This window comes from Saccoglossus kowalevskii, chromosome 2, assembly GCF_978046115.1.
Source record: "Saccoglossus kowalevskii chromosome 2, keSacKowa6.1, whole genome shotgun sequence".
NCBI classification, from domain to species: Eukaryota; Metazoa; Hemichordata; class Enteropneusta; family Harrimaniidae; genus Saccoglossus; species Saccoglossus kowalevskii.
Window position 1 is genome coordinate 4,061,167 of NC_140642.1, and position 21,815 is coordinate 4,082,981.

Genomic DNA, 21,815 nt, shown 5'->3' on the forward strand with positions numbered 1-21,815 from the left:
TTAAAATGCGACTCGTATAAAACAAAGTAAAATTAAGTGTTGACTGAAGATTACAAGTTTTAGTAGATTGCAAATAAAAGTGGAATGCTACTTGTGCATTATGACATAAGCACATTAATATATATATAGCAGTAACCATAACCTGTTTACTTTTAATTGCTTTATCATAAGTCAACAGTATGTGGACTATTTCAAGGCACTGTCAACCTTTTTATATCAAATATTATTCAAAAAAATTACAATTTAGTAAAAGTTTCCATAGACCATAATAAAAATATGCTTCACTATTAAAAACTCTTTAAAAATAATTTAAATTTGTTAATACTTGTAGACAAGAACAAATACATTGTAACACATTATACATCACCATCATTGATCAAAATTTTGAAATATTGGGATTTATCCTTGCACTCGGAAACAATACCCTCAAACCTAGTTTTTCTCAGAACCAAGTATGGTGACCCCCATATTTTTTATTTCCTTTTCTTCATTCCTGGTTACATAAACTCCCACACATAACCTTATTTTTGTTAATGAGTTTCCACTTTTTACCTTAAATAAATATAAAAAATTCCATCATTCTAAAAGTTATTCTCCATCAGCATTTGAATATTCATCGTTTGTGCGCATATTACGTGTCCTGAGGTCAACAAACCAGAAGGTAGGACAACTTTTATCCATGTTTCCAATTCACAAGCATATAAAATCCTCTCAATTAAATGTGCCATCATTTTTCATCCACTGAAAATTTGATCACTGTTCTGTCTAAGCAAGTAAAACGAATATGTAAATTATCTTTGGTTATATTTTTGGTGGTATTTTGGGAGTTGAAAAACTGTCACTGTTATATTTACTCAGCAAAACACACAAATACCAACTTTCTCCCCTTTTGTACCCACCCACACTCACTTCCCTATCTTTTAACCATTTCAAATATGTCACTGACTTCTTTCGTGGTTGCAAGTGTATTGTTCTTTTGACTTTTTACATTTTTGTCCTACTCTCACCTGTTGCTAGGTAGGTTATGTATGTGTAAAAAGAATTACATCATGTCTGTCGGTAATTCAACAATCGGGAATTGTTCCCACATCTTCTTACTTTCAAGCATATTATATGAACATGTGACTCCATACTGAAAAATGAGGAACTAATTTTTATATGAACATGTGACTCCATACTGAAAAATGAGGAACTAATTTTTATATGAACATGTGACTCCATACTGAAAAATGAGGAACTAATTTTTCAAACTTAAACTTTCAATATGGATTAAATTTGAACTTGGTGACCAGATTAAAAAGTAAGGAACAATACTGAGATGTGAATAGAATAAAGAATCTATTTAGAGATACAAGGAACAAGGAAGTATGGTAAATAAATAAATAAATAAATACAATAGTCTACTTGGGTGTGCCCCAGATGGTTCATGAGGCATAGGTATATAGTGAATATTGAAAGAAACATGACAAATGGCAGCTTGATTACTATTCATGAACTATACCTCAGATACGGAAACAGGATGGATTTTCTCCCATTCTTTTCTGGCTTCTTCCAATCTTTGTTCCCAAGCTGTATTTATTTCAGACATTTTTCTCTCATTTTCCTTCAGCAACATTTCCAGATCTAAGAAAATATAACCATTGGAGAAAACACATTTTAATTGAAACCTAACAGTTATTTGATTAATACAGTATTAGATTCAAACACATTATAAGTACCGGTACATTGGGAGCGAGAGAAAGAGTGCAAGTGGTTACATTTCCATTGGTCTCTGCCATATTAGTTGAAGGATGATGGTCGTTGTACAGCGAGCAAATTTAATTTTACATAAATAATGTATTTCACTGGCATTATTTATATTGTACAAGACCCATATCAAAAGCATTATGACAACCATCATCCTTTAAAATACTGACAAACGTCTATAAATATTTATTCCACTGGTAGATAAGTAGAGATACTAAAGAATGTTAGGAACAATCAGGCATTTTATTAATATCATTAATATTTAAGATCTGACAAAAAAAATGTTAAAACATTTAGAAAACTACATTTGTTTAGCTATCTGATAAATATCTATTTTAATTCTATATACTGACAAACTACTGTATTAGAACATTTTACTGGAGAAGTAATCTATACATTGGATCACTGAGAATGTCAACATCAAATTTTTAAATTTCTTGTTCTTGTTGGGTCAAAGGTTATACAGTTAATGGATTTGTGGTGCAATGAAATACAAAATATCAGTCAACTGGAACATGTGCTGTTCTATGTAGTTACCATTTTCTGAATAATCCTTGTCCTTGAAAAACCTCTCAATATATTCAGAAACTTGGAATAAAGAATCAAATGAATAGAAGAAAAAAATGAATAAAATTGAATAACATTGTCATTTTGAAGGAAACGAGCATTTGTGTAGCATCACCCATGATGTGGTATTCTCCCTTGTCTAAACAACAAGTACATACATGCTTTGGGCATGAATCATACCAACTGCAGGCAGTGAATTGTGACTTGTATATAAACCTAAATATCTATTTTACCATTCCTTTCAACTTGTATGATGAGATAATGAATACCGTATTTGCACTATTAGATGCACATCTCAAAAAATTATTAAAAAAATGTATTATATTCTGAATTATTAAAATATGACCAGAGGCTCACATTTATGTACATGTACTACAATATCTTCCTAAAAATGGAACCTATGTGTACATGGTACAGTAAGTGAAATTAACCAAATGAGGACAACGTGTGCAAACGATAGACATTTTTAACTTCAACTGCATTACTGAATTTGTTATCCCAGGAATGTTTACTACCTGAAAAATGCCCTATATAAATTATTTCAACACTACAACACTTATAAATGTAATATTTTATTTTATATATTATATTTTATTTTCTAGTACAGTCAAACCTGTCTATAAAGGACAGTCAGTGGACTGAGCCAAACTGTCCTTTATAGACAGGTGGTCTTTATATGGAGGTGGCCTAATTTATTCATTCATTCAATCATGAATATTAATTAGGGCGGGAATTTTAAGGGAGATCATAAGCAAAACATAAAAACAAACCTACACATTGTACAATGAATAGGTCTTTTTTAATAAAAGTCACTCATTTTCATCTGGATAATTACACAGCTTTACTTTTTTACTACAAATTATATCATGTAAATTCACTGAAACCAAGTGATTCTGCCCATGGATTCATTGGTGTATTTAATGCATAAGAACGATTGTCAACGATCGGCCGCATTGGCGTTTCAGCTCAGTCTTTCACACTCTCGCCACGCAGTCTTATTCCCCAGTCTCTTACACATATTCCATCACAGGCGGCAATCAGTCCCATCGTTAGTATTGTCGATTGTACACTGACAAAATGCACAGGAAAAGTTGCCGTGTTTGAAAAAACAAACAAACAAGCATTAAAAATGAAGAAGCATTGGTAATAACCAAAATTTACCAAACTCATAACCATTGCTCCAACTCTCGGTGTTGAATCAGAAAGTCAAACGAACCGGAAATGAAACATGATGATCGTACACGCAATTTTACAGTTATTTGTTGCAAGCATCGACGTGTCAAAACTGCCCAAACGAAACGAAATTTCTCGATTGCGAATTATTGATATTACCTTTTATAAAAAAAAAAAGAGGATCAAAATAGAAAACATCTTTTGTTGAGAATAACCCTGAGATGACCCCTCAGTAACAATACGTTTTGCCCATGCGCTAGCTTCATTAGCATAATTTATAACGCTCAACAACAAACAGTATGGCGGCCAAAATAGGTCGGATTTTGCAATCCCGCGAGGAAAACAAAATAAACGAATGTTTTATTATTTTGTTTGGATATTTCATGTCGACAAGGTAAATAAAACATCTCTCATTTAATAAAACTGGTTCATTTTTCTTTGTTTTCGAGGCGGGAGGAATTTGCTCTTCATGTGCAAGACAGTCCACAGAAGTGCCGTTGGCCGGCTGGAAATCGATAGTATAGTACCGATCGGAAACAAGCTAGTTTTTCATTTCAAACTTTGAATGAAACTGTTTTAATTTGTTGTTAAAATCTTTCCAGTCTCCAGACGTTACATTCAGATGATATTCAACTTTTTTTTTTACTTTTTCGCAACTTCACAAACCAAGTTGCGATGGTCACCCCTGTCTATTAGCCCTAAAGATTGCGTACTCGGTAATCTGAACGTAACATATGACCACTTTCCTGTTAGCGATTCGCAAGTAGCTATTGTCTTTTTGCCGAGACTGTCTGATGGAAATGTTGGTGGTCGTTATACAAAGGTTAAAGTGTGAATAGGTCTACAATAGGGTGGTCGCTGGTCGCGTTGGACAGGTGGTCGCTATATCCAGTGTCTTTAACATGTAAACTGCGAAGGGACTGTACTAAGGTGGTCGCTATGAGCAGGTGGCCGCTCTGCACAGGTGGTCGTTAACACAGGTTTGACTGTACCAGTAACATTTTTTTACTGTATCTTTATGATAAGTATAGTTTTAGTTTTTTGGAATAGTTTGTCATACCTTTATTACATTTGTATTCACCTAAATTGAATTTCTTTCAATATAGTTGTAATAAAGAATTATCTTATCTTATCTTCAATATGCCTATCACTATTTTTGTTTTTGTTTATTTGTCTGAATTAAATGTTTCCATGAATAATTAATTGCATGATGCAACGCTAAGTGACATTATTTGAAACCAAGGCTATAGAGCAAATACGGTAATATCAATCTCATTGACAGAAAAAAGGGCCCTAAATAGATGAGGACTATAGCAATAATCTGCTCTCACTGTGGACACTATAAAGCTTTGTGAGCTTTGCAGCTACTGACAGCTTTAAGAGTCGGCCTCCGCAAGTGCACAGAATGAATTATATAACAATGTGAACAAACCACAATCCTCTGATATATTGAGGCAGATTTAAACTTGTATACCATGCTTTATTACACAAGTTTTCAATATTGTGGATGAACAAAGCATTCTGGGTCACAGACAAAGAGACCCATTTACACACTAACAAGTATTGGGTGCAACCTACATGGACACATTTTTTTTCACTTCAAGCTGGTCTTTTTTGGGTACCAGCTGATTTCTACATCATTGGAAGTGTTTTATGATGTTATGTAATTCTTAATTTTATATTCTTTGGCACTTAATTTTCATTAAACCTGCAATGGCACATTACAATCCATTTCGAAAGCTAAGCTGCATGTTGAGGTCCAATTGTTACATTATGCATGTTTAGGGCCAATCCATTCTGAAAGCTAAGCTGCATGTTGAGGTCTAATGGTCACATTATGCATGTTCAGGGCCAAATGATTACATTATGCCCATTCAGTCTTAATGATTACATTATGCATATTCAGGACCAACTAATGGTACATTATGAATGTTCAGTAGATGTACTAGAATTACATCCTATCATGTGATCAGATCACATATAAACAATGCTAAATGTAGAGAATAAACACAATTTGTGCATTACAAACAAAATGAACTTTACCTGCTCCATCTCTACTTCCCAGACCACCAGATTTTGATAACATAGCTTGTAATTTGGCATTTTCTTCTTTCAGTTCTCGGATGAGTCTGTCAGTTGGACTCTCATTAATTTTAGCTTTGTTTTGGATCTTTTTAGCTCGGTCAGCATATCGTAAAGTGGACAAAGTTTCCTCATAATTGATGCCAGCTGGACTCAAAGCAGCTATCTGAAATATCCAAAGTAGTTCAAATTCATTGCTATCCACTTTGTGTATCTGTCATATCTGTTTTCATTCTATTTGAACAGCGACCTGACGGTCTAAATAGCTAAGTCAAGTAATGCAAACCAATAAAACAAAACAGTAGTTTGATTCTGGCTGTTAAGAACATGATAAACAAACTTAACAAACAAATTGTTTACAAAAATTATGTACACTTCAAATATCAAGCAATCAGGCTAGGTGTTTTCAAGAAGTCAAATTAATGATATTGGCATAAAATGAAAAATCTGATAGAGAACCACCCATATAGCACATCAAAGCAATCAGGCTAGGTGTTTTCAAAAAGTCAAAAATATAATTTTTTACTAGAAATGACAAAAAGAATTAATGATATTGGCATGAAATGAAAAATCTGATAACTACATAACTATAATGAAACATACCATAATGGTTCGACTATTACCACCCAATGCTCCTTGTAATAATTTGGTCAGCACAGAATCTCTGTAAGGAACTAACACTTTTTTCTTTCCCATAGCTTTATCTGCTAGAGCACTAAAAAATAAAGTATGTTCATTAATGCAAAAGTACAACAAACAAATAAACAAATAAAATAAACTCGCAATGCATTCTGGGATAGTTACCTAATGACATTTCCTAGCGTTGATAAGCTTTGATTAATGGCGGACCCTTCTTTCAATCTATCACCTGTAGCACCTGTAGAGTCGGCTCTTTCACTTCCTGCCAGATCTACCAAACTTATTTCACTACTTTTTGTAGTACTCTCTCCAAACTCATTCAGAAATACCTGAAAACATCAAAATACAAGATAATATTGTATCTGGCAGTGGAAACAAAAGAATTTAGCCACAAATGTCTTCCTTATTTGGATAAGTTATTGCATTCATGCTTTGAGCAACATACAAACATTGTATGAAAATTTCCATATGCATATCAATTTTCTGGGTGATTTCATTCAGACTATGTATCATGATGATGCATATTAAGTTACAGGTGCTCATAATATTTTCTCCAATATGGCTGACTGGTGGCCATTTTGTTTTTGTTCATGTTCAAGCTGATAAATGCTATACTCATAGGTAATACCACAGGTTATGTTATTTTGTGTGAATTTGTTAATTGAAGGTCAATTCGTCTAAAATCGCATGTCTCTTTCTCTGATTTGGCTTGCACAATGATTCTACAAACTGGATTTTGGTTGCACATTACATTTTTTAGTGATTCAACCAAATATACTCAGCCCATTACAGTACATTTATGGCAACTAATTAGCTAAATGTAATCCTACACTGCTGGATCGCTTCAAGTGACAAAATTTGCTTTAAATACACAACTTAGCTGAAAGAACAAAGAGCAAGACACTTGAATCACTAAGTGTCATGTGTACCTGTTTAAATTTGATGGTTATAACCATATGTGATCGACTACTGGTTGCATTCATATTGGTAGAAGCTGTTGTACGGTTTACTGTTCCATCATCCATCAGTCTTTCAATTTCCTTGTAACATCTCACAGGCACTGACTACATTAAGTAAATCAATCAATGAATTAATCAATCCATTAATGAATCAAGAAAATGATTAATTAATAAATAAATGATATAGAATATTAGAAATATTGCATATTAAAACAAATCATTGTCAATGTTTATATCATAGATGTGAGAAATATACATGGCTTGTTGTGTAAAGCATGTGTAAAGTTGAGCTTGATTGGTCCAGGCTTGTATGGCACATTTGTTTAAACAAGATGAAGACCAGTCAGCCATTTTGGATTTGATGGTGATAAAAATGCATGTGCAATAAATATGCATCAAGGTCCCATTATGTCAAATGTAGTTAGACAAATTCGAACAGATTCCGATTGCGATCGGTTTCAGAATGGTGAAAATATGTGATTTTGATGCATTATTGGTCTTAAAATGAATCGGATCATGACACAAAGGCATTCTGCCTATAACGTCTGTATGTGTATGAACTTCATCGGTCCAGGCATGTCGGATATATGGATCCAGAACTACCTTCTCTGAAAGAAAATGGCCACTAATCAACCATTTTGAACTCAATTGGGAAAAATAAAATAATGTGCATCAAGATCCCATTGTGTTAAATGTATATACACAAGTCTGATATCCAGTTCCAGAATAGTGAAAATGTGTGATTTTGATGCATTTTTGGCATTAAATGGGTGCCATTCAGCCATCTTGAATTGGATCGTGAAACAAATGCATGTGTATATGTCTGATGTACGTGTAAAGTTACAACTGTATCACAGCAAGTATGCATGAGATATGGTTGGAAATGGCTGGATATGAATGAACGGTCTAAATTAAAATTTCATAATTATTAATTCACATCAAGTGATTACATGTATTCCAAGCCATAAAAATATTTTCGGGGCATGAATGGTTGCAGAATACTCACCTTGAGACCCTCCACGAAGAATCCAGACTGTGGATGCTGCCTGATTTTTAACCCGCCACGTTGACCATGAGATGGTTTAGTCAGTAAATCTCGTACCTGAAAAGTTACATTTATTGCATTATTGCAAGTCTAATTCTCTGAAGCCATTAATAACAGCCCTGGGACAGCCACTATTGCTAATGTTGTATATTTTCTGTCATTTTTATATCACTCCAAAATATACACGCTTTCAAAATTTAGGTTTGAAAAATGTTTACATTTCTCTAATATGCCATTGCTCAACTTGATTGAATGCATGCATCTGCCAGTCAATCAAAAGCCAACAAAGGCTATGTTTTAATTAAACAGTCAAATTCACTCTATTGTTGCATATCAGTGACTAGGTCCATCTAAATAAGTAAACAGTAACAGCTTTTTTCCAGGCACACTCATGGGTTGTAAAAGTTATTTTTGCAGGTACACTCATGGGTTGTAACAGCTTTTTTTGCAGGTACACTCATGGGTTGTAACAGCTTTTTTTGCAGGTACAGTCATGGTTGTAACAGCCTTTTTGCAGGTACAATCATGGGTTGTAACAGCCTTTTTGCAGGTACACTCATGGGTTGTTACAGCTTTTTTTTGCAGGTACACTCATGGGTTGTAACAGCTTTTTTTGCAGGTAGTCATGGTTGTAACAGCCTTTTTGCAGGTACAATCATGGGTTGTAACAGCCTTTTTGCAGGTACACTCATGGGTTGTAACAGCTTTTTTTGCAGGTACACTCATGGGTTGTAAAAGCTATTTTTGCAGGTACAGTCATGGGTTGTAACAACTTTTTTGCAGGTACACTCATGGGTTGTAAAAGTTATTTTTGCAGGTACACTCATGGGTTGTAACAGCTTTTTTGCAGGTACACTCATGGGTTGTAACAGCCTTTTTTCCAGGCACACTCATGGATTGTAAAAGTTATTTTTGCAGGTACACTCATGGGTTGTAACAGCTTTTTTTGCAGGTACACTCATGGGTTGTAAAAGCTATTTTTGCAGGTACAGTCATGGGTTTTAACAGCTATTTTTGCAGGTACACTCATGGGTTGTAACAGCTTTTTTGCAGGTACACTCATGGGTTGTAAAAGCTATTTTTGCAGGTACACTCATGGGTTGTAACAGCTTTTTTTGCAGGTACACTCATGGGTTGTAAAAGCTTTTTTTGCAGGTACACTCATGGGTTGTAACAGCTTTTTTGCAGGTACAGTCATGGGTCGTAACAGCTTTTTTTGCAGGTACACTCATGGGTTGTAAAAGCTATTTTTGCAGGTACAGTCATGGGTTTTAACAGCTATTTTTGCAGGTACACTCATGGGTTGTAACAGCTTTTTTGCAGGTACACTCATGGGTTGTAAAAGCTATTTTTGCAGGTACACTCATGGGTTGTAACAGCTTTTTTTGCAGGTACACTCATGGGTTGTAAAAGCTATTTTTGCAGGTACACTCATGGGTTGTAAAAGCTATTTTTGCATGTACACTCATGGGTTGTAAAAGCTATTTTTGCAGGTACACTCATGGGTTGTAACAGCTTTTTTTGCAGGTACAGTCATGGGTTGTAAAAGCTATTTTTGCAGGTACAGTCATGGGTTTTAACAGCTTTTTTTGCAGGTACACTCATGGGTTGTAACAGCTTTTTTTGCAGGTACACTCATGGGTTGTAAAAGCTATTTTTGCAGGTACACTCATGGGTTGTAAAAGCTATTTTTGTAGGTACAGTCATGGGTTATAACAGCTATTTTTGCAGGTACACTCATGGGTTGTAAAAGCTTTTTTTGCAGGTACACTCATGGGTTATAAAAGCTATTTTTGCAGGTACAGTCATGGGTTTTAACAGCTTTTTTTGCAGGTACACTCATGGGTTGTAAAAGCTATTTTTGCAGGTACAGTCATGGGTTGTAACAGCTTTTTTTTGCAGGTACACTCATGGGTTGTAACAGCTTTTTTTGCAGGTACACTCATGGGTTGTAACAGCTTTTTTTGCAGGTACACTCATGGGTTATAAAAGCTATTTTTGCAGGTACAGTCATGGGTTTTAACAGTTTTTTTTGCAGGTACACTCATGGGTTGTAAAAGCTATTTTTGCAGGTACAGTCATGGGTTGTAAAAGCTATTTTTGCAAGTACAGTCATGGGTTGTAACAGCTTTTTTTTTGCAGGTACACTCATGGGTTGTAACAGCTTTTTTTGCAGGTACAGTCATGGGTTTTAACAGCTTTTTTTGCAGGTACACTCATGGGTTGTAAAAGCTATTTTTGCAGGTACAGTCATGGGTTGTAACAGCTTTTTTTGCAGGTACCCTCATGGGTTGTAACAGCTTTTTTGCAGGTACACTCATGGGTTGTAAAAGCTATTTTTGCAGGTACACTCATGGGTTGTAAAAGCTATTTTTGCAGGTACACTCATGGGTTGTAAAAGCTATTTTTGCAGGTACAGTCATGGGTTGTAACAGCTTTTTTTTTGCAGGTACACTCATGGGTTGTAAAAACTATTTTTGCAGGTACAGTCATGGGTTATAACAGCTTTTTTTGCAGGTACAGACATGGGTTGTAAAAGCTATTTTTGTAGGTACAGTCATGGGTTGTAACAGCTTTTTTTTGCAGGTACACTCATGGGTTGTAACAGCTTTTTTTTGCAGGTACACTCATGGGTTGTAAAAACTATTTTTGCAGGTACAGTCATGGGTTGTAACAGCTTTTTTTGCAGGTACACTCATGGGTTGTAACAGCTTTTTTTGCATGTACACTCATGGGTTGTAACAGCCTTTTTGCAGGTATACTCATGGGTTATAAAAGCTATTTTTGCAGGTACAGTCATGGGTTTTAACAGTTTTTTTGCAGGTACAGTCATGGGTTGTAACAGCTTTTTTTTTGCAGGTACACTCATGGGTTGTAAAAACTATTTTTGCAGGTACAGTCATGGGTTATAACAGCTTTTTTTGCAGGTACAGACATGGGTTATAAAAGCTATTTTTGCAGGTACACTCATGGGTTGTAACAGCTTTTTTTTGCAGGTACACTCATGGGTTGTAACAGCTTTTTTTGCAGGTACACTCATGGGTTGTAACAGCTTTTTTTGCATGTACACTCATGGGTTGTAACAGCCTTTTTGCAGGTATACTCATGGGTTGTAACAGCTTTTTTTGCATGTACACTCATGGGTTGTAACAGCCTTTTTGCAGGTATACTCATGGGTTGTAAAAGCTATTTTTGCAGGTACAGTCATGGGTTTTAGCAGCTATTTTTGCAGGTACAGTCATGGGTTGTAACAGCTTTTTTTGCAGGTACACTCATGAGTTGTAAAAGCTATTTTTGCAGGTACACTCATGGGTTGTAACAACTTTTTTGCAGGTACCGGTACACTGATGGGTTGTAACAGCCTTTTTGCAGGTATACTCATGGGTTGTAACAGCCTTTTTTCCAGGCACACTCATGGGTTGTAAAAGCTATTTTTGCATGTACACTCATGGGTTATAAAAGCTATTTTTGCAGGTACACTCATGGGTTGTAACAGCTTTTTTTGCAGGTACACTCATGGGTTGTAACAGCTATTTTTGCAGGTACACTCATGGGTTGTAACAGCTTTTTTTGCATGTACACTCATGGGTTGTAACAGCTTTTTTTTGCATATAAAAAGGTGTCTGAGGGGATTTATTAGTAAAAGAACCACTGACAATAGGCAATAAAATCATTCAACCTGTGAAAACATGAAAGACATTCCACAAATCAATGCCATAAAATGTATAATCTGTTATAAATAAGTCATTGTTGGGCTTGATCGCTATAGTCTACACATCTCAAACTGTTTAATGGTGAGTTATTAAAGTATTAAGTGATCAAGGTAAAATAAAAGACATTTCTCTATACATGTACCTAAAAACACCAACCTAACAAAAGTCAATGCTCCTTACAAAGGCTTGGTTGCCCACAGTATACACAGTGCTATGTACTCTTATCATTTTCAAAAGCTCTTTCGTGAAATAATTATTTGACTACAATTTACATCAAATAATCCCAAGCTACTGACAATTTAATCATTTCTTGCTTCATTGTTCTAAGCACATGAAGTTACAGGATTGGAAATTAGTATTTAAGGAGCACCACGATTGAAAAATTTAAATACACTAAAGTTGAATTGGTGAATTACCTTCATTACGTCACCAACTGGAGTTAACTGGCAGTTGAGAATGCCGTTTTTTTTTTTAATGGACACAGTTTTTTGTATGTAAATCAATAAACAATAGTATGATAACTCTCCTTTTAATGCAATAAATTATTATTATCAATAACTGTAAACTTACCTGTTCATTATAGATTTCCAGCATACTATAGGAAACCTGTAATTGTTTGTTTTTATCTGTATTTTGATCTATTACTTTGAAGAGTTCATCACATGTTATGGGAACAATTCCTCGGTTTGGTCCATAGCCTATCATAGAATAGCTTTTACCAGAACCAGTCTGTCCATAGGCAAACAACGCAGCATTGTAACCTTGCCAAGCATTATCAAGCACACCCTTTCCAAGACTGTTGAATACTATGTTCTGTAAAAACATTTATTGTTGCTTGTTTATATATTTGCAAAATAAGAATGACACAATATGTGTAGCCACTTGATGATGACAAAATTAAATCTACTTGATAATACTCTTAATGATCAACATTTATTTTTTCACTGAAATGATTTCTAAATATGAAAATAGATTACAAAAACACACCAAAATGCTGCTTTTGGTTCGAAAAAATACCAGATAAAAGGCACAAAAATTCTTTACAGGTAATATGGAATTTTGTTCTTGTACAAAAAGAATATTAGAATTGATTACCTGATCTGCATATTTTGTATCCGTGGAAACAAAGACACCATTTTCCTCTTTAAAGCAGTCATGTGACCAGTATGAGTAATCAAAGGCAAATGTATGTGTTTTACCATTATCAGGGTTTGTTATAGTAGTTGCGTTTCCTGACATAGATATAACACATTTAGAATTGGCATTCTTTTCTCTCTGTAGAAATCAAAGATAAAAAGTTATTATAATACACAACACATCACAGACATTACATAAATGGTGGAATGCCATAGAATATACAAATACCAACATATACCGATGTATTTGAAGATATAAAAAATTACATTTCTAACTACAGATCAGTAAAAATTCCACCTGTGTTCTATATGATTGAAAAATTGTTTCTGTGAAAACAGCAGTTTGATGAAAAATTGATTTATTGTATAAAACAATATCTATTTAGTCCACGCCATGTTCTGTCAGACCACTGTCATTTCTTGAATGTACATGAAATGATTTTGTTCACAGTTGATGCAAAGACAAGTCATAATGAGAGTCATGCTCTTATGGCTCTTGGTCATGCTTTGACCAAAACAAATTTTTTATAAGCCACAACTTGGACTTTATCCTATTACAGTATACTGCAATCGATCCTAGCAGGGTTAGATAAGATTAATGTACAATATTACTACCGGTAGCTTTTGAGCAATGTATACCGGGGGTACTATAATTCATAAATTTTCATGCAATGATTTTGGTAGATTTCTAAGATTTCTTGTTGATTTTAGACCAGATAAAAGTAGTTTCACATTGACTACAGGTATTGATCTTAAGTTTTTGAAACTAAATATGAAAAACTAATGCAAATTTTGTTTGTCGATGTTTTTTTTCTCATACAAAGGGTAGTAAAAAGGCATTTGTTGTGACCCCAGTGTTGTGCTCGAATCCTCTATTAAAAGTGGACCGCTTATCAAGGCACAATTCAAGTGGTTTCAAGCATGTATACCACCTGTTGCCACTTATAAAAACTCTATTCAGTTACGGTTCAGTAATTAGAACTTTAATTTCCTACATCTATCATTTAAGAAACTTAGCATTTCAAATTTGTATCTTATATGTGTGTTATAGATCAGAAAGAGATATTGTAGAATGTCAAATGATTATGGTGTTGTAGTTTATGAATCTGAGCAAAGTTTTCAACAAACCAAGACAAGTGCAATTATCTCATAAACTCAGCACTGTGAGTAGCCATAAAGAAGGGAGGCTAAAGTGGGCTTACGGAGGTAAATAATAGTCCATGGTTAAGTCGTTGTCATGGTAACAGGGTGGGTATAAATATATATGCTTATGCTGTTGTCATGGTGAAGGGAGGGGTGCTATACTGTCTGCAGTCATAAAAGAATACAAACACAGTTTTCAATGACTCATTATACCATATATTCATTTATACAATGACAGAGACCATATTAGACAACAATTAAACTAGACATATTGCATACTTAAAGAAATAATTCCAGACTATTAAAATACAGAAGTCAATTTCATATTATTCTCAATCAATTCTGAAAGAGATATTATGTGTTAATAAATATGGCATAGCAATTAAGCAAGAGCCAATCATTAACTCTATGTAGCCCTGTAATATTGCCATTCATACAAGTGAATAGTAATTATACACTGTATATATAGGCAACATATATTTCTGACAAAGACAGTTAACATTAAGCCGTGTCATGCAAACAAGTCTGATTCAAATTTGTCAAAGATAAGATAAACTTTTTTAAGGTAGCGGGACTATTATTTGCATACTTGTTTTCATCTTCTAATTGTGACTAAATGACTACAAATAGACCCAAGAAAGTATATATTTTTTGAATCGCCAGACTTCAAGCTGTTCAAAGGTGTGTTTGTCATGCCCGTATCTGCATTCTACGATGCGTTACTTAATCAAAAGTGAAAAATTACTTTTTTTGTAAAAAAAATAATTACGCATTTATGCTGGTGATAAGAAGTTTTTTTTTCACTTTTCCTAGTTGATCAATAGTCTGGTAAATTGAATGTGTCTGGTCAGTTTTATTCAAGCAACGCGTTTTGAAAAGTACTGTCCTGAATTTTAATTTCTGTTTTAGTCGCATTGCCCCCAACTCAAACCACAACACATTGGTAAATAATCCATGAAATAGTTTGTCTGGACACATTCAAGTTCCTCTCATTGTCACCTTAAAGCTGTGAAAATTTGGTGTTAATTCGATGACAATAAGTATACGTTATTTTTTGTTAAAGACCTTGTATTTTGAAAAACATAAACTCCTAGAAAATGTCCATGACGTCACAGCAAAGATTTTCAAGCTTGTTTATCTGCACAAGCGATTTGTTTTCCCACCAAGGTCTGTTTTAACATGTGTAGGGGCATCCAAATGTGTAAGGCTATTAGAAACCAAAAAATAAAGGAATGGGATAGCTATAGTTCGATAAAATCGGCAGATGAAAACACCAAAATCAATATGCAAATGACTAATCTGTGAAATAAACAGGGGCAGAGACAAACCACTCAAATGTTTGGAAATGCTAATTGTGTGTCAGGAAGCTACTGATAACACATCCTAACATTGCTTTGTCTTGAGTTAATCTTTGAAACTTATAGGCACACAGATTAAACCTGTGTTGTTGATTTTGGAAAAACACTACTGAAGCTGCCTTGCTTCCCCTCAGAAAATCTACATTTTAACCAACTTACATGACATTCTAGGTTACGTTGACTTTATCAGATGAAAGTTTATATCATCATCAATAATCGTAAAATTTCATCATTACGACACATCGTTTTGATTGGTTAATGAAAGACATGACCTGTTATGTCAAAGGAAGTTGTTCCAGGTCAAATCGTGCTGAAAAACCTCATGGTGGAAAATTGTTTTGCGTCGAGAGTTTGTGTACGATCGAAAACATACCAAAACGAAGATAATGATAAATGCCTTCGTCCACTGTTTCCTCACAGACCCAACCCATTATTTCACCGTAAATTCAGACGGTATGTAAATCGTATTGTAATAAAATGTGTGTGTTTGTTATGAACATGTTTGTTTCTTCATTGTAAGTATCGTTCAAATCAATGACGCATTTTTTTTCAAAAATAAGTATTATTTTCCCGAGCCCGGCGTGGTGAACGAATATTTTTTTTTGGATAATTTTTCGTTGTTTGCAAGATGGTTACAGTGTTTAACCCCAAAACAAAATCATTTTTTCTGAGTTGGTCCTCGAGTACAAGCTCATTCCTTACTTTTCCTTTACGCGTTCATGCCTCCGGGCTTATGATCAGGGAAGTACGGTATACTGTGAAGATTCAGATCAGTCCAGTGTGAGTGATGAGAGTATATCGTCGACGATGCCCCTTGTTCGGATGAAAGTTTTATTTCAAATTACACGGAAGTCTGTGAACAATCTGCTTGGTGTTCCTGTGACACTTGTCCCATGATTTGCCAGTGCAGCCCCGTGAATACATGAACGAAAATGTTTCCACCACCACCCTACGAACTCAAGATTGCATACTCCAGCATCCATACTTTGAATAATTTGCACGCCGCACAGTGCAGTACTGGAAACAGCATTTATTAGACAGTTAGACAAAAAACAAAACAAAATGCCTGTCTCGATCAATCGCACATCCATAATGTTTGTATGTCGATACGCTTGTAAATAACATTAACGTAAAAGTCGAAACAACCTAGACTAGAAGTCAATTCACCAGTCCAGCCAGCTATGGCTCCCTAAGTTGCTTATATTTAATCAGATACTATTTCGTCATCATGCTTTGTTACCTTACCTGTTTATACCTCATGAGGGCGTTTTTTTATGACAAGATGGCGCAAACGGAAGTCCTTCGCAGGTTTATGGTTTCTCATATTTAAATCATCATAACTCCGAAGATAATCATTTTTTTTTTAAAAAATTTTCAAATTTATAATCAATATACATAACTTGATAAATACAAATACCAAAATAGGCTCTATTTAGTTCCCCTTTAATACAAAAAACCTACAGCAGAAAAATGAAAAAAGTTATAGAAAACAGACAATGTTTCTAAAAAAAAAACTCAGTTTACTGGCTAATTTTGACTCCAATAGAAAATGCTGTTTCAATGAAATAAAGGACTGCTTTTAATGTTAATAATTTGCATTGATAATCTAAATATGTTTGTCCTTGTTTTGTATCAATTAAAAATTCTCAGTTTCTTTTTCCTTTTTGTGTAACATAACGATGTAACATGACATAACAATAGAAACATTCAACTTTACTTTTCATCCAGATTATGGAAATTATGGATAATTTTTTTTATCAATGGGAAGTCCAAACCCACTGGCCGAGATTCATTCACTAATGAATGCAACTTTGGGGGGAACCTTAATTAAGGTCTGCAGGTGCTTGTGTTCAACCGAGCCTGGTTGACGACAGGATATCGCATTAAATTGACATTTGATAAGAAGACAGCCGCACAGCCCTGTCAAACTTGAATATGACTTCTGTGGCAAAAATTCACTATGTGTCAGCACTTGTAATTTGCACATACAAAAAAAAGTCAGGAGAGACAACAGTGACATTCAATGTCCGGAACTGTCGCCATGGCACAAAAAAAAAAATTTTTCAAGGTTTAATGGTTAGATTTTTAGAGCATCATATTTTTGTGTATGCTCCAAATAAAATATTCTATCCTATCCTAAACAAAGCTAGTGGTGCCATTGTTAATAATAATGGTTGTATTTAACTTCTTGCCATTGAATACTGACAAGTCAAGATAAGCCACTGATTTCCACTCCGCTAACAATCTTTCTGCTTATATTGTTGATGTTGAGCAAAACTGTAAATGGCATGGTTCAATTCTGGTTTTGTCCCAGTGTTCTTGTCTCTAAAATGTATATTCCTCAAATTTCTGCTGCATATATTAAAATAAATGCCTGGATGTCAGGTGTATTTGCAACTGAATGTGTGATTCGTCTATTGATCAATGTAAATGGTTCAGAATACACAAAGAACTACAGAAGCAAAATTTTTGCTTGCAGGTAATTTATTGTAAACAAGTCATTGTCAATGACACGTCCCCGTTCCGTTCATATTTGAGTGACATATACATTCAAAGCAGATCATGACCGAAATGCACCTGCATATGTACAACACATTGTACTAAATCTGAACAAAATCCATCCATGCATGACTGAGATCTGGTTCCGGAATTGTGAAAATACGTGATTTTAATGCATTTTCGGTCTTAAAATGGCCAGCATTCAGCTATTGTTAAGCGGATCATGAAACAAATGCACATATCTATTTGTGACATGATGCACCATGTGTGTGTGAAGTTTGAACTTGATCAATCCAGACATGTCTTGGATACGGATCCAGAACTGAATTCTTTAACAAAATGGCCGCCAGTCGGCCATTTGGAACTTGATCCGGAAAAAAAAATGACGTGCATCAAGGTCCTATTATGTTTAATGTAAGTATCAAATTTGACCGAAATCCGTCCATGCATAACTGAGATCCGGGTTTGGAATGGTGAAAATGTGCGATTTCAATGCATTTTCGGCCTTAAAGCAGCCGCCATTTGGCTATCGTTAATGGGATCATGAAACAAATGCACATACATATTTGTGACATGATGTACCTTGTGTGTGTGAAGTTTGAACTTGATCAATCCAGACATGTCTCGGATACGGATCCAGAACTGAATTCTTTAAAACAAAATGGCCGCCAGTCGGCCATTTCGAACTTGATTCGAAAAAAAAAATGACGTGCATCAAGGTCCTATTATGTTTAATGTATGTACCAAATTTGAACGAAATCCGTTCATGCATAACTGAGATCTGGGTCCGGAATGGTGAAAATGTGCGATTTTGATGCATTTTCGGCCTTAAAATGGCCGCTATTCGGCTATCGTTAATCGGATCATGAAAAAAATGCATGTGCATATGTCCCATATAATGTGTGATGTATGAGTGAAGTTTGAACATAATCGGTCCATGCATGTTCGAGATACAGGTGATCACGGACGCACGCACAGACGCACACAGGGCAAAACATAAGTCCCCGTTTTCGGACTACGTCCGAACGGGGACTAAAAATTCCTAAGGACTCCTAAAAAATATTATCACAGAGAAAGTGTATAGGCATGACCTTATTTCGATACTATCTTTTCTGGTAGTGTTCACCGATGCCCGGTAGTCGAAAATTTCAATAGATTCGGGCGTCAAACCCACGCAATGACAATGGTACCATTGAATAATGCAATGGTTATTGTCACAGGCAATCATTGATTAAGTCTCATCACTGTTACAAATATAAAAAGAAAAAACCAGGCAAAACATAAGTCCCCGTTTTCGGACTCCGTCCGAACGGGGACTAATAACAGGCAGTCGAAGAGTAACTCGATAACGTTGGTAGTGGTAGAACACTGAAATGACGCATTTTCTTCAGCGTCACATGTAGCCCAGTTATGAACATGTATGAATCAACAATATGCAATGTTTTCTCATATCATAGTTCTACCAATCAATTATACAAGACACACACACCATGATTCTATTACATTATCATTAAATAAATCAGTGTGAATGAATATTGACAATGAAATACAACACGCTAACAAAATGCTATATTTTTTACATTGCATCAGCATTATCAGAATTAGAGGTTTTTATGAAGTCATAGTTTTACATTACCACATGCAAGTAAATTCATCTCAACTAAGAGCACCTGAATTTAACTACATTAGTTTAAATTAGATAGTGGTAGTTTCCCCCACATTGCCATATTGTATGGTCTATGAGGCGAATTTTTATTGTTTAAATATTAACAGGGCTTTTCACCCAAATAATTATTTGTCACATCTCATTCTTGGCCTCTTATCACGCAATAATGCCAGTTTAGGTCAGTTCCTGGCAAAGTGAAAGCAGTTTAAAAATAACGCAGAGTCTAGATGTGTATAGTATTGTATATTACGTACAATGAATGCTATTGACTGTCTGCTTCAGATGAATTCAGAAAGGTGAGATATGCATTATTCAATGCTTACAAAACTTCCTCAACCGTGTTTTTTTCACACAAAAAGATCCTTTGATATCGTACATACCAAGGGTATAGTCATACATGACCAATTCAACATAAATAATCAACACTAATATTTTTGGATTAGTATAATTAAATATTATTATAAGTAACATTAAATATTCAAAAAGAGAATGAAATGAGAAACAAAATCTAGAAGCCGAAATTAATTAATTTCTCTGTATGTCTGGGGATTGCAGTAAATAGCCTTGTGAGATGATAGCAAGTTTTGTCACCTTTCACCAATCAACCTACATTATATTTTGGAACACTGGTAGCTACATTTTGGAACCCTGGTAGCTACATTTTGGAACCCTGGTAGCTACATTTTGGAACCCTGGTAGCAATATTTTGGAACCCTGGTAGCTATATTTTGGAACCCTGGTAGCAATATTTTGGAACCCTGGTAGCAATATTTATGAACCCTGGTAGCAATATTTTGGAACCCTGGTAGCTATATTTTGGAACCCTGGTAGCAATATTTTGGAACCCTGGTAGCAATATTTTGGAACACTGTTAGCAATATTTTGGAACCCTGGTAGCAATATTTTGGAACCCTGGTAGCTATATTTTGGAACCCTGGTAGCAATATTTTGGAACCCTGGTAGCAATATTTTGGAACACTGTTAGCAATATTTCAGAACCCTGGTAGCAATATTTAAGAACTCTGGTAGCAATATTTTGGAACCCTGGTAGCAATATTTTGGAACCCTGGTAGCAATATTTTGGAACCCTGGTAGCTATATTTTGGAACCCTGGTAGCTATATTTTGGAACCCTGGTAGCAATATTTATGAACCCTGGTAGCAATATTTATGAACCCTGGTAGCAATATTTTGGAACCCTGGTAGCAATATTTTGGAACCCTGGTAGCAATATTTTGGAACCCTGGTAGCAATATTTTGGAACCCTGGTAGCTATATTTTGGAACCCTGGTAGCAATATTTATGAACCCTGGTAGCAATATTTATGAACCCTGGTAGCAATATTTTGGAACCCTGGTAGCAATATTTTGGAACCCTGGTAGCAATATTTTGGAACCCTGGTAGCAATATTTTGGAACCCTGGTAGCTATATTTTGGAACCCTGGTAGCAATATTTTGGAACACTGTTAGCAATATTTCAGAACCCTGGTAGCAATATTTAAGAACCCTGGTAGCAATAGTTTGGAACCCTGGTAGCAATATTTTGGAACCCTGGTAGCAATATTTTGGAACCCTGGTAGCAATATTTCAGAACCCTGGTAGCAATATTTAGGAACCCTGGTAGCAATATTTAGGAACCCTGGTAGCAATATTTTGAAACCCTGGAAGCAATATTTCAGAACCCTGGTAGCAATATTTAGGAACCCTGGTAGCAATATTTTGGAACCCTGGTAGCAATATTTCGGAGCCCTGGTAGCATTTACCAGCTTAGTTCTTCTCATGCAACATATAATTTACAGGCAACCGGCAATGCATTTATTGTCTGGGGAAATACAATATTAGTGTAGGGGAGAATAAATGAGTAGAGGGTGTGTCACTAAGTCTATTCACAGATGAAACCTGGTAAGGCAAGTTGTTTTCACCTCTTTTTTAGCTAGTGAATGTAATCTGTAAACATTACAAGGAAATAATAAACCATTTCGTAGAACAGCTGTGAGGCATATTTTATAAATGATGTCATATCCTTAGTGACTATAATGGTACTGAATATTGTTTGAGGACATGCTGATTTATTGAATGCAAACCTGTGA

At 35.1% G+C, this 21,815-nt stretch overlaps 1 protein-coding gene across 2 annotated transcripts in view; it reads right to left on the reverse strand.

Moving 5' to 3' along the window:
• Positions 1-21,815, reverse strand: part of LOC100373911 (kinesin-like protein KIF28) — a 43,280-nt gene that overhangs the window by 19,594 nt on the left and 1,871 nt on the right. The window contains exons 2-10 of one of the 2 annotated variants that reach the window (XM_078007361.2): positions 13,020-13,199; positions 12,495-12,737; positions 8,173-8,268; positions 7,137-7,271; positions 6,373-6,536; positions 6,172-6,283; positions 5,530-5,734; positions 2,284-2,334; positions 1,502-1,623 (exon numbers count right to left, since the gene is read on the reverse strand). In XM_078007361.2, the coding sequence (XP_077863487.1) occupies positions 1,502-1,623; positions 2,284-2,334; positions 5,530-5,734; positions 6,172-6,283; positions 6,373-6,536; positions 7,137-7,271; positions 8,173-8,268; positions 12,495-12,737; positions 13,020-13,199 (1,308 nt within the window). The remainder of the gene's footprint in view (positions 1-1,501; positions 1,624-2,283; positions 2,335-5,529; positions 5,735-6,171; positions 6,284-6,372; positions 6,537-7,136; positions 7,272-8,172; positions 8,269-12,494; positions 12,738-13,019; positions 13,200-21,815) is intronic. The other variant, XM_085507973.1, reaches the window with a different exon arrangement.